Source organism: Solanum verrucosum, unplaced genomic scaffold (assembly GCF_900185275.1).
Source record: "Solanum verrucosum unplaced genomic scaffold, falcon-dt-bn FXZP01000265.1, whole genome shotgun sequence".
NCBI classification, from domain to species: Eukaryota; Viridiplantae; Streptophyta; class Magnoliopsida; order Solanales; family Solanaceae; genus Solanum; species Solanum verrucosum.
Window position 1 is genome coordinate 689,102 of NW_026019964.1, and position 18,502 is coordinate 707,603.

The 18,502-nt window shown below is 31.8% G+C and overlaps 1 protein-coding gene and 2 pseudogenes across 2 annotated transcripts; 2 read left to right on the plus strand and 1 right to left on the minus strand.

Moving 5' to 3' along the window:
* Window positions 1-277: 277 nt before the first annotated feature.
* Window positions 278-2,228, minus strand: LOC125814901 (pentatricopeptide repeat-containing protein At3g06430, chloroplastic-like). 2 transcript variants are annotated; one of them, XM_049494350.1, is made up of 3 exons: window positions 1,813-2,215; window positions 813-1,652; window positions 278-725 (listed from the first exon to the last, which is right to left on the minus strand). In XM_049494350.1, exons 1-3 carry the CDS (start codon window positions 2,161-2,163, stop codon window positions 507-509), a joined length of 1,410 nt encoding a protein of 469 aa, XP_049350307.1. In that variant the 5' UTR covers window positions 2,164-2,215; the 3' UTR covers window positions 278-506. The 2 variants fall into 2 exon arrangements, with proteins under 2 accessions (XP_049350307.1, XP_049350306.1); XM_049494349.1 differs by having other exon boundaries at window positions 278-1,652; window positions 1,813-2,228.
* A 6,050-nt stretch (window positions 2,229-8,278) lies between these two features.
* On the plus strand, window positions 8,279-9,439 carry LOC125814919 (F-box protein CPR1-like; annotated as a pseudogene).
* A 1,465-nt stretch (window positions 9,440-10,904) lies between these two features.
* LOC125814920 (uncharacterized) lies at window positions 10,905-15,137 on the plus strand (annotated as a pseudogene).
* Window positions 15,138-18,502: the final 3,365 nt, after the last annotated feature.

Consider the following 18,502-nt stretch of genomic DNA (forward strand, 5'->3'; position numbering starts at 1 on the left):
CGGGTTTCTTGTAGCTAATGAATTTCAGTTGCTTTTGGCAACACAAACAATACTCTCAGCCCCCAAAAAAACATAAACTAATAAATGATAACAAAGAGAGGAACTACTTACCAAGAAATCCATTATATTAAACATTGGAAAAAGGCCCAGAAACTTGAAGTACAGGGAGAGCAGAGCACAACCTGCTTGAACTTCAAATAATAAATTTTATTCACATACCAGTTCAGAATTGGGAGAAAAGGATGGTCCTGATGCCAAAAGTTAGAAACCAATAATATAAACAGAAAACAAAATATCCATTTCAATTTGATGTACACCAGAAATAATCATCAGTAATAAGTGTTTAGTCATACCTAGGTCACCTCTTAACTTCATAAACTCAATGACAGTGGACAATTATTAGTTTCAGAAAAACAGCTAGATGATCTAGGCAATCTAAGTTCTATATAAAACAAACAAAAGATGTAGCTTGGATGCATTGTTCACAGATATTGCATAATTAGCTTTCAAGTAGGCAGCAGCTCTAGCTTTTCTTCATCATTGTGGCTGTCATTGGAGTGAATGGCAACCATCATGAGCTTTTCTTGTTCCAAATCATAAACTTTGTCTGTCATGCCTTCTTTCTGGTATGCATTAATCATAGTAGAGTAAGTCATGAGATCAGGTCGACATTGCTTATCTTTCATTCGCTTGAAAACCCTCTCCATCTCCATTACGTCCTCGGCCTTTGCACACGCATAAATAACAGAATTGAATAAGGAAGTGTTTTCAGGGATCTCCAATTTCCCAGCTAACTGGACAGTGTTGATCACCTTATGAAAAAGGCCTGCATTTGCATATCCCCTGACAAGACAGCAAAAGGTCTTGGTGTCAGCTTTCATCCCTTCGGCACGCATTTGATCAAAGGTGTATTCCATATGCTTTGCCTCACCTGCATCTGAGAACGCCTCAATGACATTATTGTATGTTGATGTGGTCCATGGATATGAGAGTTTACGCATGTACTCCATTACAGATGACATTTTATCATACATCTTTTTCTTCCCATAAGCACCAATGAGGATATTAAATGTTCGCGTTTCAGGCTCAATCCCAAAATTACGGATTTTTTCATACCATCTCTCCATCATTTCAATCAGCCCCTTGTTGCCAAATATGCTCAGGATAGTGTTCATAGTCCATACATCAGGTTTGCTGTCAGCACTTTCTAGCATCCCTAAAAGCACTTTCTCCATTTCTGCATACTTGCTTGCTCTACCATAACCACTCAAGACTATATTCTGAGTGACAGTATTAGGAACTATGGAACGATAAGACATTTGTTCATAAAGTGACTCAACCAAATCAAATCGGCTAGCGTCTACACATGCCTTGATTAATATACTGTAAGTGTAAACATCTGGCTGACAATGAGGTAGGTCAATCATGGCATGAAGAAGAGAAAATGCCTTGTCAAGTATGTTGCTTCTACAATAAGCACCAATCAAGGCCGTATAAAGTTCTGAAGTAGGTTCGAGTCCCTCTTCAATCATTGAATCAAAAAGCTGTTGAGCCTGTCCTGGTTGCCCACATCTTCCAAGAAGAACAAGGAGCCTCATGTAAGTACCTTCTTTTGGTTGATAAAAAGGTTGCTTCTTTAACATCTCAAATACCTAGACGTACAAAAATATAGCCTGACTCAATCCATATGTTTACAAGTAGAAAAAGTATAGACAGTTAAAGTTTCCACCCATTACTCAAAAAAAATTTCGACAAACACCACTAAAAAATAAAATAAATTCAATATTCTCCTAATTAAATGAAAAAGAAGACCTGAAGGGCTTGTTGCCATTGCTTTTTATCAATGCAATCAGAAAGAGCTTCAGGAACAGTATTGACCCAAGGATTGGCGGTATTCTTTCTATGGATTTTTTTGTTAATAGGGGTCCTACTCCCCTTCTTGTTGTTCAGGTGGGAAACGGAAACTTCAGAGAAACCTGGGTATTCACCTTCTTTCCACTGTTTCTTCTTCTCAAATGCAATCCTAGAAGAAGAGCTTGTGGCGGCCACAGCGCAGCAAAGGCCGACGCCGGCGCCGGTGATGATACGACGGCGACCACCAATAGAAGTCGGAGAGGGGATAAGCGAAGAAGAGGAAGATAAAGTAAAGGAAGCCCTCGTCATTCCTCTACTCTCTCATGTGAAATGGTAGAGCTCCACTCTCAAAATATCTCCTGCAAAATGCTCCCTTTAATTGGATACATTGTGTTGTTTTCCCTAATTATATACTATACTAGATATCGGAGCACGGCCCAACATATATTATTCGTGATATCTCAAGTTATGTGATATAGATGAAAATTAGAGAGTAATTTCAAATTTTTATTGGAGTTGTTATTTATGGTGACTTAAATTTTTTAAAATAATATGCATTACTCCCACTATCCCGATGGAAGTGGCACACATAGAATTTTAAGAGGCAATCAAATTGTTTATATATATATCTTTAAAAAAATTTAAATTGTTAATTATTGTGATTTATAGTTTTTTTTTATATATAATTTTCAAATATATAGCAAACTAAAAAGAAAAATAAAACAAACAAATTAAAACGAAGAAAGCACATACATTTCATAAAAATGCTCAGCTAGAAGCAGATATGTCAAGAAGGGGTGTCTGCTTCTAACCTCAATTTATGTAATGTAGTTTGATTTAACATGAAGTTTAAACAAAATAGAAATTTATGAAACTTATAGTCTAAAATAAGTTATAAATATTTGTATGACTATAAATCATTTCATTATGAATAAAATTAGCATTTTAAAGTTAAATTATTACCAAATATAAAAATATAACAATTATATAAAAACCGACTAAAAAAGAAAGTGAATAGTATAAATTGAAGCATGTAAGCTAACGATTCTAACATTTGTTAAGTTTTTTTTTTAGTTGCGAAATGGTTAAATAATATATAATGATGAATGATGATATAGGAAAGTTGGTCCAAGTGTGCAAAAAGATTATATGGAAAGTACAATGAGATTAAGTTTTTGGGCAACAATATTTTGTCATTATTAGCAAATTTACCAAAATGCCTTGTAGGATCATATTGCAAAAGGTGGGAGTTACGTGGCATTGAGTAGAAGTTCAGGATAGTTTTGTCATTTGAAACCCCAAAAAACAAATAAGTCCCCTTCTCAAGCAAGACAATGCACAAAAAGTAACAAAAAAATGACCATATTGCCCTCAAAATTATTTTTAAAGACCCTAAGCTGACATGTTGACCAGCTGTGTGGTTATTGCCATTTATTTTATTATATATATATATATTACTATATCTAATAAGTGGGAATATCTACTACTTAGCACATGACAAGTGATGGATGATATGTGCTTGATAGTGTTGTACATTCTTCTTTTATGGTTGTACCTTTAAAATTTATAGTATTGGACAATTTAACACCATTAATTACCTACTACTTTATTAGCCATAAAGTTGACCTCATTTAGGCCCATTTATTATTTATATGTTTTCAATTTTTAATACATGTTGTCTATCTAATTCTTTTTTTCAACCTTTTATTTTAAACTTCTTGAAATTTAATTACATATTTATTACTCTCTCTATGCACTTTTAATTGTTATGATTTCTTTTTTAGAGTCAAACTATAAGAATTTTAACTAATATTTTACAATGTGTTTTTTCATCATATTCATACGCAAAAAATTACAATTTATATTACTTTTTGTATAGATTTTGCATATTTAAGTTTTTTTTTAAAATATCAAATTAATACAATTTGATTTAACTTTGAAAATTAGTCAAATGGACTTTCAAAAAGCGCAACATGACAAATACAAGTGGACAGAGAGAGTATATTTTAGCTACAAAATATATTAGAGGTACAACTTTTTTAAAAAATTAAATTTTTATTGCGTTGATTCTTGAAATCTTATCATTGTCATATGAATTTGAACAAATTATATATTATTAAAAGTTACATAAAAGATGCTATAAATCACAATAATTAGCAATTAAAAATATTTTAAAATCATATAAGAAATTTGGTTGACTAATTGGAATAGAATAAGTAACATGTACTATTTGAAAATAACGTCAAAATTTCTAGAATTCACAATAAATTAACAACTGAAAATATTTATGATTATTCACGTGAATTGAAACATGAGTAACCTATATTATTCAAAACTAACGCAAAAATACTATAAATCACAAAATAACTTCAAATATATTTTTAAGAAAACATATAAAAAATCGATTGATCTTCAAAATTCATTTATATCACATAAATTAAAACAAAAAAAATTAATATTTATTGGGCCCGTGTTGGCACGGGCACCAAATATCTATATATGTGTGTCACAAATGGAAAAGTCCCAATCAAGGAAGCAACATATATTATTTACAAATGACTTAAAAAGCATTAAAAATTACAATAATTACCAATTTAAAATATTTAAAAGCTATATAATACAATACGTTGACTCTCAGGCTCACATATATTGAGACAGAAAAAATAACACATATCATTTTAAAATTACCAAAAAAGTATTATAAATAATAATAATTAACAATTTAAAATATCTGAAAGACATTTTAAAAGGGTTAATTTTGTAATTTTATCCATATCACATAAATTAGGACAAAGTGATCAGTAATGTAGGTTATTTGAAAGTTACATAAAAATATTATAAATCACAATAATTAATAACTTAAAACATTTTTAAAAAAAAATATGAAAATTTGGATGACTCTCCAAATTTCATTTGTGTCACATAAATTGAGACAACAAAAATAACATATATTGGGTCCATTTTAATTCATTTGTCTTATTATTTTTTATATTTAAAAATTGCGTAAAAATACTATAAATCATGATAATTGACAATATAAAATATGTTTTGAAAAAAATACAAAAAATTCCACTGATTCTTGAAGTGAATCTATCGTAAAAATACTATAAATCATGATAATTGACAACATAAAATATTTCAAAAATGTTGTATGTGGGTAGTCTTATTATGCCTTAAATAGCGTCAAAGAAAGTACAGGTTTGTGATAAAAAAAACTTATTCCTTTATCCACACAAACAATCGCTTCAAAAACTCGGTTATTAGCCCCAAAACATACCATTTATATTATTGGGCCCGTGCATTATCTAGTATATATATAAATAGTAGTAGATATTAAAAACTATGTTTCATCTATTCGAAATAAATTAAATATGCTCAAATTATCTTTCGACTCAAAATTAGTCTTTCCGTCTTACTATTGGATCATACCCTTCTATTTAACGAAAGAGTTATGTAGAATCTCATGATGTGTGTATTAATATGCCACATAGACCTCCACGTGTGTACGTCCACCCCACCCACCTCAAGGGAAGGGTAGCCAACCTGGGATACGTTGCGGCAAGGAATAAGAAGGTGCCTCTAGCAGATTGTATTGGGATAATTTATGATTTTTGTAATCTTTTGAGAATTTTGTCTTGCATATGGTGGTCCTTTTCTATTATGTTATTCTTTGACTTAAATAGTAGTATTCATGTGGTTTCGTATCTTATTTAATCATGCATAGCCGTAAGTTAGATATTTGTAATCTTTTGAGAATTTTGTTTCGTGTATGATGGTCCCTTTCTATTAGGTTAGATTTAGGAAATAATTTGAGTTAAAATAATAGTATTATGTTGTTTTGTAACTTATTTGTCCGTGCATAGCAGTAAGGACTTGGTCCAAATGCCCTTTTTCCATAGAGGACTTGTTTGTATGTGAATATATATTCTTTAGTCTGACTTTGATGTGTGTGGTCGCAATGCCCTTTTCATTATTTACTAGTCTCTAGACACATGTGTTGCACGTGTGTTTCATGTGAATTTTTATAGATAGTTAGAACAATTAAAATTTTATGAAAATAGTGTGAAGTGAGTAATATTTTTTTAATGTGCGTCAAGAAACACAAAATGAGGGGCACATTGTAATGTTTAAAATCAATTCCTTTGAAACTACCATCGATAAATCAATTCATTTGAAGCTACTATCGGTAATGTTTGAACTTTGTTTAGTAGTTAACACACTTCCAATAAAGTCACAAATGACTAATTTGAACCAAATAATAATACAAACTTACGATAATGATAAAAAAAATCATAAAAATTAAATTGGTCAAAACTGATAGAGAAAAAACACACAAAAAGTAGAAGAAAAATATAATATACACATCATTTGTAAGACTTTAATCATATAGATTATAGATAGAAAATAATAGAGAATCAATAAGTTATCCATATTCGAAATTCAGAAGCTACAAGTTTAAAGAGAAAAAAACTAAAGGCACAGATCATGAGAGGGAAGTAATTGCATTGACAAATCCTACAATTGCAAATTATGTATAACGAAGTCTGCATCATATTTTGCTCTAGAATAAGATAATACTTATTTCTGACAAAAGAAAAGATAAAATTTACCAGCGATGTTTGACCAGCATATTCATTGCTTCACACACCATTATATATATAAAATATATATATACACACACACTAATTACATGGAACATGTGTTGCATATATTTTTAGCTTTTATAAAATTTGTGTATTAAAATAATAAATCAAAAATATATTTTAAAAGTTGTCACTTGAGAAAATATTTGTTGTTATGACACAGAGACATCATTTAAAATTTGAACTTGTATTGTATACTGTAATTCATTACTTTAGTTATTTGTTTGTTGAATAGAAATAAATTCAAAAAAGCGGACAAACGTAGTTACCATCTAGCAATAAATAGGTGAAGAAAATCAATATCATATAGCCCCATAATGGTATATAGAAATATACTGATTGAATTTCATGCTCTAGATTACTGTATATGCATGCAATTACCTCTAAATACTGAATTAACTAAAAGAATTGAAATTTAAAGACAAAAGAAATCTTAAAAATTATCAATAACTGATCAAACAGGATTAAATGAGCATATTTCTTGAAAAAACTTGCGAACAAAGCAAAATAGATGTACATTTATCAATTCAGCCTAAACGTTTAAATTTTGTTGTCTGATTTTATAGATATTTATTTTATAATAATAACATATCCCGTGAAATCCGTCTAGGGAGTGTCGGGTGTGCACAAACCTTACCTCAATTTAGAAGACCCTCGATTTGAGTCGAGTATAGCAAATCAGAGTAAATATGAAAAGGAAAAATGACAGTGAAGAGAATATAATATAATATAACAACTATTACGAAAATAATAACAACCAAAAAAGTGCAATAACTGGAACTTTATAAAAATAATTGGTGGTAGAAAGCAAAAGAAAGACTATACAAGAATAAAAATACTACTACGACAAACACCACTAAGCTTAAACCCTTCGGAAAGCAAGAGAACACTCCACTACAACCTTTTACCTTAATTAATCGGCGATCTCCACGCTTAAGCATTTTCTTTAATTGATGAAATCAATTTCTTTTTTCTTCTGAGCTTTGAAAGGCAAATTAACTTTTGTATCTGCCAATAATAATTTTACCTCATGCACATGATATTTATAAGCCAAAAGCTTGCGTAAAATTTTGTAGAAAGCTCAAAAGTTATGTTGGAGAAACATTCTTAAAATGCCTTTTAAATTTATAATTATCCGTTAGAAAGAAGTGAAAAAACAAATACATGGAATAAGAATTTAATGCCCAAAAGCAATCAAATTTAAATATGCAATTGATTCTATTTTATACTAAGGAATTAAATGTACATCCATGATGCCTGAGTCTATTTCCTTAATTTAAGGCCACAAGATTTTAAAATCTTCTTTATTTTCTTAAATTTCGTGTCAAGTCAAATTATGTCATTCTTTTTGAAACGGAGGGAGTAATAATTTTATAAATATAAATATGATACTTAGTATAATATGGTAGGATTATTATTTAATATATAACTGATATTATATTTTATAATATTTTGTTTTATTGTAAGGGCGAAATGGTAATCCAACTTAGAACTTTGGAACTTTCCACTTTTAGTATTATATATATATATATATGAAATATGAATATGATGATATAATATCATGATGGATAGATAGATAGAGATTAAGATATAACTGTTTTAAACCAAAAAGAAAAAAAAATGTTGCACCAGCAAACACATTTGCAACCACAAAATACCGGATGATAAGTTTGCTATGGATCTTAGTCTCAGAAGAATAAGCTTTGGGATACAATTCAAGTTGATGTGCTAAGGGCACTATTAATTTTTATAGCACATCATTTTCCAAACTGTATCTGAAATTATGTCGTAAAAAATACATGATGGTAGACGGAATTATGAAGAAATATCCTCAAGATATGGTCATTCATATCCTTTAGAGACTTCCACTGAAATTTATCTTGCGATTCAAAAGTGTCTCCAAAACTCTTTACACTCTCATACAATCTTCATCTTTCATCAATATTCATTACAATCACACATTAAATTCGACATATGATAACATCCTCTTAAAGTGCTCCTTCAAAGAAGAAATTGAAAGATATAAAGCTGTTTTTTCTTTTATTTCTAATGACGATGAAGATAATTTAAATACTGTTTATCCAGATCTAGATGTTCCTTATACGTCAAGTATTTCTAGTGTTAAAAGTGATAAGCTCATCAATTCTAGCCATGGTTTAATTGCTTTGATGGAACCACGAACCACCATCGTGTTCAATACATCAACTAGAAATTATAAACGTCTCCCTCCTAGCCCTTTCCAAATTTCAAAGGGAGAATATCAATCGTTTGAAAGTGGTGGATTTGGTTACGATTCAGTTGTTAATGATTTCAAGGTTTTTAGAATATCTGAAGTTTTCAAGGAAGATGGCTTCGGACACATTAACGATGGAGAGAAAAGGGTTGAGGTATATGAATTGGGTATTGATATTTGGAGAAAATTGGATCATGTGGATCAACAATTGCCCAAATTATTTTGGTTGAATTCTTCAGTGTCTTATAAGGGTTGTTACCATTGGATTGCATCATTTGAAGGACAAAAGATCATTCTTTGCTTTGACGTGACAACCAAAATTTTCCGAAATATACAAATGCCAGCAGATACAAGCAAATTTACAGAGGGCACACTTCATAGCCTCCTAATTTTGAATGAGTCTCTGAGTTTGTTATGTTACCCTTCAGTTATTGATCCAAATACAGATTTTATGGAAATTTGGATTATGAAGGATTACAATATTTATGAGTCTTGGATTATGAAGTACACAATAATTGGTCTTCCTACTGAAAACCCATTAGTAATGTGGAAAGATTATGTATTGCTTTTTCAAAGCAAAAATGGATATTTGATGTCATATGATCTTAAACAAGATGAAATCAAGGAATTGAATATACAGGGCTGTCCAAAATCAATGAGAGTTATAATTTACAAAGAATTCTTGACTCCCATTCAAAGAGGATGGTAAATTGGTGAACAGGTTCATAACTGTTAGACAAGTTTTTCCTCTTTTTCCTCACCTGATACAGAGGCGGAGCTAGGTGGGGGTTCATGGGTTCGGACAAACCCATTAGTTTTTTCGTACTCTATATTTGTATTAGAAAAATTAAAGGACAAATTACTTAACTACACTCTTTTATTTACCTTAATATTCATTTATCCCTACTTATTTCAAAAATTTCAAAAACCTCTTATTTGCCCCAATTAATAAAATCTGTAAGATACATAAAGATTTCCCACCTTTTTTACAACCAATACCCACGTTTCCCATTACACATTTAATTCCTTTGCCATCACACACGTTTCCCATTAACAATTAAACTCTTCCATTCCATCCCTAAAATCTCTCCACATCTTAACAAATTTCAAATCAATTTGATTTTCAGTAAGAGTATCCTCAACTGTACCGATTTCTAAGTTTCTCCATTGTTGTCTTCTTCGTGCTTTTTACTGACACATATGGAACAGGGTCCATTCGATAGTGTTGGTGTTTCTCATACTAAGAATAAATCCAAGCGATTGCATGACCCATTAGCAATGAAGGACAAGATTGTTGTCAAACCGAAAAAAAAAAAAGGTTGGAGAAACCCCCCCCCCCCCCCCCAAAAAAAAGGGAAGAAAAGTGACATATGTTGTTTCCAGACCCACACTTCCTAAGGTATGTGTCTAAATAAACTTTTATATTTTTATGGTTTTGTTATGTTGGTTGTGTTTGGACTGAAATTGTTAAAATTCAATTACAATGAAGATATATTACTTATCAATTCAATGTTTTAATAGTATGTTAGAACAATATCGATTTGTAATCGGTAAATTTAGTTTTACATTGATGCATGTGGTTTGTGAAATCGAATTAAGAGTCATTTAACAATGAAGACAGATTCACTAATTTTATCATTCACGTATCTTCAATCATGTTAATTTCAAATTCAGTAAAAACATCATGTGTTGTACAATTTTAAAGGTGTATCAGTTCATGATTTTGTTTGTTGATGCATATGATGTATCTGATACATTCATATAATTCCTTAAAAATGAATGCATGATACATATATGTATTGAAATTCATGTACAATATACTGTTAGTGTCCTTTACAGTTTGTTCCTGAAAATAATTCAAGTATTTGGTTGGTTAGGCTGATGTTAATTACTCATGTATCTTATGCATTTGACGACGTGTTTGATATGATGTCACTATAAAACTATAACGTATTTACTAAATTTACAAAGTATCTTCAATGTATCATTCTCTCTAAATTACATCATTTGTTTGAGATTAGACAAGTACAATTATATATTTTGTTTTTCTGTATAAACAGGGCATGAATTATGTTATCAAAAAAATACCAACACATCCATTGAGATTTGGAGCAATGTTCAATTTTGATTTTGTGAATGAAATCAAAAAGTCCATAAATGAAGAAGGCGTTGAAATGTTCAAGAATACAATTTTTGGACCATATTTGAACATTCCTAAATGTAATTTCCAGGGCTAGATTACTAAGTGCTTGATGTTGTTGGAGGTGCAACACGATAACAAAGATGTATTGCATGCTCGACATGCTAACGGGACTGTATTGCACTTTGATATAAAGGAATTTGCCATTGTGACTGGCCTTAAATGCAAAGAAAATGTGACAGATTTTTCATATCCGGAATCCACTCCGAGCCGGTTACTACAAAGGTATTTCCCTGATTCAACTGCAGGTATAACCAAGAGTCGCTTGATACAACGTTTTGTAATGGGTAATTGGGATACCATACAGGACGCCGTTCAGATGGCAATCTTATACTTCATCAATATTTTCATGTTATGCCATCTTAGTGAGACCTCCATAAATATTGAAGAATTTCTAATGGTTGAAGATGGTACGTATGAATTGTATCCTTGGGGAAAGATTGCATTCGATAATCTAATTACATCACTCAGGCAAGACTTCAACCAAAGCAAACAGATGTATGCTTATTTGGTATGCCTTATGCACTCAATGTATGGACTTACGAATGTGCATCTAGTATAAATCCAGAGATTGTTGTTAAAGTAGCGAATGGTATTCCCAGGATTTGTAATTGGACTGTCGTGGCTATAAAGCCAAAATATGAAAAGTTTATGTCCAGCATTTTCTCCGAGGTAACATTACTTTTAAATTTGCAATTAATTGTTTTTCAATAAGCTTTCTAATTATTTTTTTTGTAAATAACAATTTTTGTATGATACATAATATTGTATAACATTCAACCATTTTAAAATGCAGAATGCATGTTCAAACATTGTACCAACACAAGATGAAGTTGAGGCCCTTAATTTACCCGATATTCAAGATGTACATACTCCTGAACCATTCACAACAGTTGTGCTGCCAAACAAAGTGCAAACAAGGGCTTCCACTTCAGGTTTTAAGGATTTCTCAACAAGCCCTCTTGGTCATTTATTGAGAAAATCATCACGTGTGTCTGGTACACCATCTCCACCATCACCTAAAAGGAGAAAGAAAATTGATACACTTAAAACAAAGGTGTCGGAACCTGAATTGTCAGAGCAGTTAAGGCCGCCATTAAACCAGTCATTCTCAATGCCGGATGAAGCACCTACCCCACCTGCTAATGTATCTTTTGCACATGTCTCTTCACAAGTCCAAAAAGATAAGTCTATATATCCCGATATTGAAGAACTGAAACAACATATGAAGGAATACATAAGTAATGGTATTAATTTATATTTTTTTGCTTATGCATAAATATAAAACTGAATGTTAATTTTTTTTGAATAGGTTGACAGTAAATTTGAGTATCTTGTGAATTTGATAAAGGCAAACCACTCTGAGATGATGAATTTTAGGAATAGGGAGGACGACAAACAACCAAAGGTACTGTGTTGTATATCTGTTTTGTTTGTGTGTTTTAACTTTCATAGATTATTTTGTTAAAAATTTAATTCATGAAGAATTTGGGCGGCAAGTCTACGCCGTGCATTGGAAGTTTCTGGTAAAGAAGGCAATGATGGACATCAAACAATTACCTGCAAGTTTGATCAACAACCAACCTCACCAATACAGATGGATTTTGCCATTAATGACCAAGACATTGGTGTATCTGATTTTGATGTCGAAGATCAGGTTTATTTTTACTTTATTCATTGAGGATATCTAATTAAACAATTTATCAGTAACATATTTTGTTTGAAAAAAACTTGTTTAAAAAATACAGACTGAAGATACATTGAAGAATCATCAAGAAATGAAGGAAGTTTCAGAATTTCAATCATCAAATGCAAATGTTCATCATACTGCAGAAACATCTGAGCATAAGAAGGTACTATTGTCATCGTAAATTGACTATTAGTATACATCAATTTTGTAGTGATACATCAAAATGTGCCATTATAATACATTGCAGTTTACTTGTGTGATTATGATACATCCAATTTTTGTGTGTATGATACTTTATATTTTTAATTATATGTGTATATGATACATTCCATTACAAGATACTTACCAGTGTGATTATGATACATTGCAGTTTATTTGTGTGATTTGTATACATCAAATTTTTGTGTGTATGATACTTTACATTTTTAATTATGTGTGTATATGATACATTCCATTGCAAGATACATATCAGTGTGTCTAAATAAAATTGATTGTCTACTATATGTAATCTGTCTTCATACATTAACAGCCCTTTGTATATGATACATATGTTATTTAATGTATCATAAATTGTACAATATGTTGTTATTCAGGATGATCCAACAACACAAATACCTCAACAGTTCTTCAAAGGAACAATGAACGAAGATGCTTCATATAAAGTTCAACATAACACCAATCAATCTGTGTTGTATACTGCTACATTTGATACATTGGTAATTTATGCTTTATGTATCATTTATATATCATATGGTTTATCAAATCTTATTTAATTATCAATTTGAATCATATAGGATTCTATAATATCTGGTACAACATTATCTGAAACTCGAGAAGTCATGCATACAACTATTGATGATCTAGGAAGATTGCCTATTCCTGTTAAACCAGTTAGTGTGGCAAATCCACAGGAGTTAACCAACAACCAAAGTTTGCTTTTGGACAGTCAATTACCTACTGATATTCCAATCACAGAGATTGTTGTCCGAAGCGATACAAATACTCCTCTTGTACGTATCAGGATGCCTTCAAAAATCTATAAATCTCCTTATTTGACTTCATTTGGATCAAGTGAAAAAGGAAAAGAGGTCATGGAGGATGTAATTCATCCAAATTTTCCATTTGAAGGTTGTGAGATCACAAATCGAGCCCCGTCATATCTGATTGATGAGTTTATTGAGTGGGTTACTACAGGTCTTCTCAAAACACATGCGAAAAAGTAAGTTTTATACTTTTTACTACATTTGTTCAATTTTGAAACTACAAATCTTGTTGCACTTTTAAATAACATATTTTCTTTACACTTTATAAAACAGGAAATCAACGAGGATAAGTACAGAGCAAAAGCCTCTTCATTGGGTTTTGAAATGATGGATTATGTTATTGCATATCCGTCCAATAAAAATTGGTTCTATGCCATGTCCCAGCCCAAAAACTGCTGGACTGATTAGGTAAATATGACATGTGTATGTAAATTTCATGTTTCTGTTACATTAAATGAAAATGTATCATATATAGTTATCTTGATGTATATGATACATTCATTTAATAGGTGTTATATACATATTAATTCAGTATCTAACATTTTATTTTCATTATTTTTCTTTTTAAATGCATAATTATGTTTATAATGTTTTGTGTAGCACATCGATGTTGTGTTTTACTACCTTCGTAAAAAATTAAAACTTCGCAGCATGAATTAATACAGATACACAACAGTCAATTGTTTGTTCAGTTCACATATCAACAATACCCATGAAAGGTATTATAACAATGTGGTTGATGATGATATTAGTACCCAAGAACACATTGATCGTGTTGTAGCTGTATCTGTACATGAGAGGTCAATAACCAATGTCATGAAAGGATTTTCAATACCAGCTGCATTACCATGGTATCTTGTGGACGATGTTTACATTCCGATTAATTGTGATGGAAAGTTCCATTGGGTGTTAGCTGTTGTTGAATTGAATCGGAGGTTGATACATGTGTATGACTCTTCTATAGGCATAAGGAAACAAGTACATTATGAGGAGATACAAAAGTTGTCAAGGATGCTACCTTCTTACCTCCTTGATAGTGGTTTCTTTGAAAAAATTGAGCGGACAATTTGGCCAGAACTTGATGCATATAAGGACAAACAAACTGGTACACTTTTGGAGTCATATTCCTTTCAATATTGAATACGTTCAAGGCATCATGCAACAAGAAGATGATAGCATGTAAGTATTTAAATATGTGTAAGTTTTTTTAACAAATTTTTATTCTGCATTTTGTTGTAGGGACTGCGGGTTATATGTAGCTACATTTGCAGAGTTTTTGAGTGACCAACTTGTTATACCACCTGATACTGATGGCCATCTAGCAAATTATCTTCGCAATAGATATGCAACATTGTTGTGGAGATACGGCATCGACAAGTTCAAAGGTGGATACATAAGTGAGAATGACGATCCACCAAAGCCTAAGGGTCAATTCACAACACCAACTGAACAATATTTCGTTGACATAGATTAGTACTTAATAGGGATTGCATGAACAACTTTTCATGTTGTTTTGTTTTGAAGACAAATTCACTTTTTTTATGTGTTTCTCTAAAAACTTAGTACAGTATTTTGTTATTTATTAAAATCCTGTGTTTTCACTATATTGCTTTAGATACATTTGTTGCTTTATAACGTTAAGCCCCACAATCATCAATGTTTGACTTTAAGTAATTTGATAGTTTACTTACGAAATGATATATATGATACATAAGTCATAATGTATATTATGCATGAATTTTATTCACATATACCAAGTACATTTATGTATAAGCCACTTGAATTATACGAATGTATATGATACATCATGTAAATCAACAAACATAACACAACAAACTATTAAATTGAACTACAACACTGCTAAGGTAAAATATATCAAAATTATAACTGTATCAAATACAATTTTAAGAGTTTTAATGTGTGCTTCATTAATAGTCTTCAGTGTATATGATACAACATAATGTGGTGTATATGATACATATACTACACGTTTGCAAAAGTAAATTTTGGGACACTTAATTTTGTTTAAATCATTAACATGGTAATGAATCAATATTTTATTCATTTACACAATAATTATTTTTCACAGTTTATACATTTAGTATAAGAATAATTTTATATTTAATATAAGATTGGCACACTGTTATGAACTAATCCGTGTTTTTCTTTCTTCGATTCCTTGGTCTTCCAGCCAACCTTCTGTACCTAGGTGGCAAGACAATATCATCTAAGCCGTTGAGGCCACAACTTGTTAAGACGCAACTAAACCATATACATAAAAGTCTACAAAGCCTCTAAAAGATAGAAAACCTTAGAGTAGGTCGGGACAGACCCCGCCTTACTCTTAACTACGATACAATACAAAAATGAATCTACTAAGGACTCAGTAAAGCTCTGAATCAATTTGGAGCTCACCAAATGTAGCTAAGTGTCATGTGCTCCTACTGAGGAGGTCTACTAGCTGAAGTACTTGTGCCTGCAGCATGAAATGCAGCGTCCCCCGCGAGGGACGTCAGTTCGAGAAAATGTACTGAATATGTAAGGCAATAACATATATAAATAAAAGTTCAAATGAAACCAAGTATCAATATATGTGTGCATAAATCAGAACAGAAGACCACCTTTGTTAACTCTTGTGGAATCATGTATGTTACATTCTTGTCTTTACCTTTCTGTGTGTTATGATCGTTATAAGACATGTGATACGAATGACCAACTGATCAGTGGTAGAAGAGGATGACCCATGCTAGGCATTTTAACCCCTGGGATGCGGTCCTCATAATTACACAAATTGGGATCGGCCCATGGTAGGATTTCACCCCTGAGCTGCCACCCTTCTATACCAATTGGGATCGACCCATGCTAGGCTTTCGCCCCTGAGCTGCCACCCTTAATTATACAGATTGCTTTACTTAGATTCTTTAATCTTTGAGATTGTTGTTTTGGTGGTCATAATCATTTTTTATATTTAGGACCATGGACCAGTAGTAGAAGACATGAAAATAATACTTCAAGGCAGTAACAATGACAAAGGAGCTATGTAACATCAATGCATTACTTGTGAGCTTAACTGACACAATTAACTTCAACAGACTAAGAAGAGGATTCACCAAACTTACTTTTACAAATACCATTTCTATACCAGCACATAGGAGGATAATTACACAAGTATAGAGTAATAAACATATAATGAAGTAATTTTATACACTAAGGAGAGGGTGAAATATTGTCAGCTATTTGGAGATCGTACACTGCCACTATGTTTCCTTTACTAGGAATAAAACTTAGGAGATTCACTTATTGATATTAATTGTAAGGATCAGATTTCATGCCGAAGAATATTAAATCGAATTACCTTACATACCTTATTCTCTGACCAATACAACTATCACGATTTAGCCTTCCCTTTCAAGTTTTAATCTACAATATAAGTAATGATAAACTTAAATTAGCAACTATCACACCATGAGCCTCATAAAACAGTAGCTAACTTTGACGGAAAATGATCTCATACAGCCCTTAAAACAATGTGTATCACCACACCCTCCTTCTCTGCCCAATACATACATTATATATCCTTTTCCAAGATTACCCAAACTACACCAACAATAATACACATAAAACAACCTCAAATATTCTTTATCATACAACCAATTATTGAACTCACCATCCCCTTGAGTTCTTTATGGAAGCACACCCATAATTCCTCACTCAAACTCATACATAAGAAGGAAGAAAAATGGAGCAGTCACCTTACCTCAATTTCTGCCACTTCTCCTTATAATTTGAATTCCTTTACAACCTCAATTTCCCTTCACACTTAAACCAAAAGAATAAGAGAAAAGTATCTTAATAATTAAGGAAAGTGAGCAGTGGATTGTGGGAACTTCTGCCTTGTACTTATAATTAAACATGAATAACATGTTTTCTAGCCTTCTATGGGAGAATTAAGCTAAATCCATAAGTGTTTTTCTTACCTTGTCTTGCAGAGATGAGGGTTTCTTCAATAACCCTAGAAGAACTTTAAGGCTGCTGTTTTAATCCTTAAGAGAAAAGTGAGAGAGAGCTGGAGTGAATTGTGAATTTTGTGTGTTAAAATGAGTGAAAATATCAGCTATATTGAGTTTATATGGTGCCTTCTTGGCCATAAAAAAATAATCCTCTAGAACCTCCCTTTTTTGGTCCATTTTCAGCCTCTAATTGGTCAAGTAGGTGATGCACCTACTTATGTACATCAAACAGCTCAAAAGGTCAACTAGGTGATGCACCTACTAGCTTTCACTTGGGCTTAAATATATATTGGGCCTTGGCAGATTTGGCTGTTGGACTTTCATTTTATTTTCCTTTTATTTAACATAGTTTGGGCCTCAAGTGAGTCCATTAGCATAGGGCCAAATCTTAGCCATAAACCTTGGCCTTTTTAACTAGATCCATATAGCTCAAGTAGGTGATGCACCTACTTGGTCCTTTGGACTGGTCAATAAGTCAAAGGTAGGTGATGCACTTGCTTGTCACCTACTAGTTTAGTTTAGTTAAGCAAGAAGCTCACTTATTTTATTCCATTTTCTAAATATTAAACCCTTTTGCTTTAACTTAGCACTTAACTTTCAACTTTAAGCTCAATTAACACCTTACTGTCTCGAGTTTAAATACTCCCGTTGGAGTTAACTTGCAGTACACATGCTGAAACGAGCAAGGCATATCACATCACCTTCTGAGCTAGTTTAAACCAACGCTAATCATATAAGAAACATGGTCCCTCACCTATACTATAAGGCTATGTCAAGTGTCACAAGAATAAAACAAGCATATGCATAATACGAGCTGTTACAGCGGTGA

Bases quoted from the DNA above. Each gene is read 5' to 3' on its own strand.
- LOC125814901 (XM_049494349.1), bottom strand. From the start codon at position 2,163: ATGACGAGGGCTTCCTTTACTTTATCTTCCTCTTCTTCGCTTATCCCC. The intron at 1,653-1,812 runs GTCTTCTTTTTC...TTGTACGTCTAG, and splicing joins AATGGCAACAAGCCCTTCAG to GTATTTGAGATGTTAAAGAA.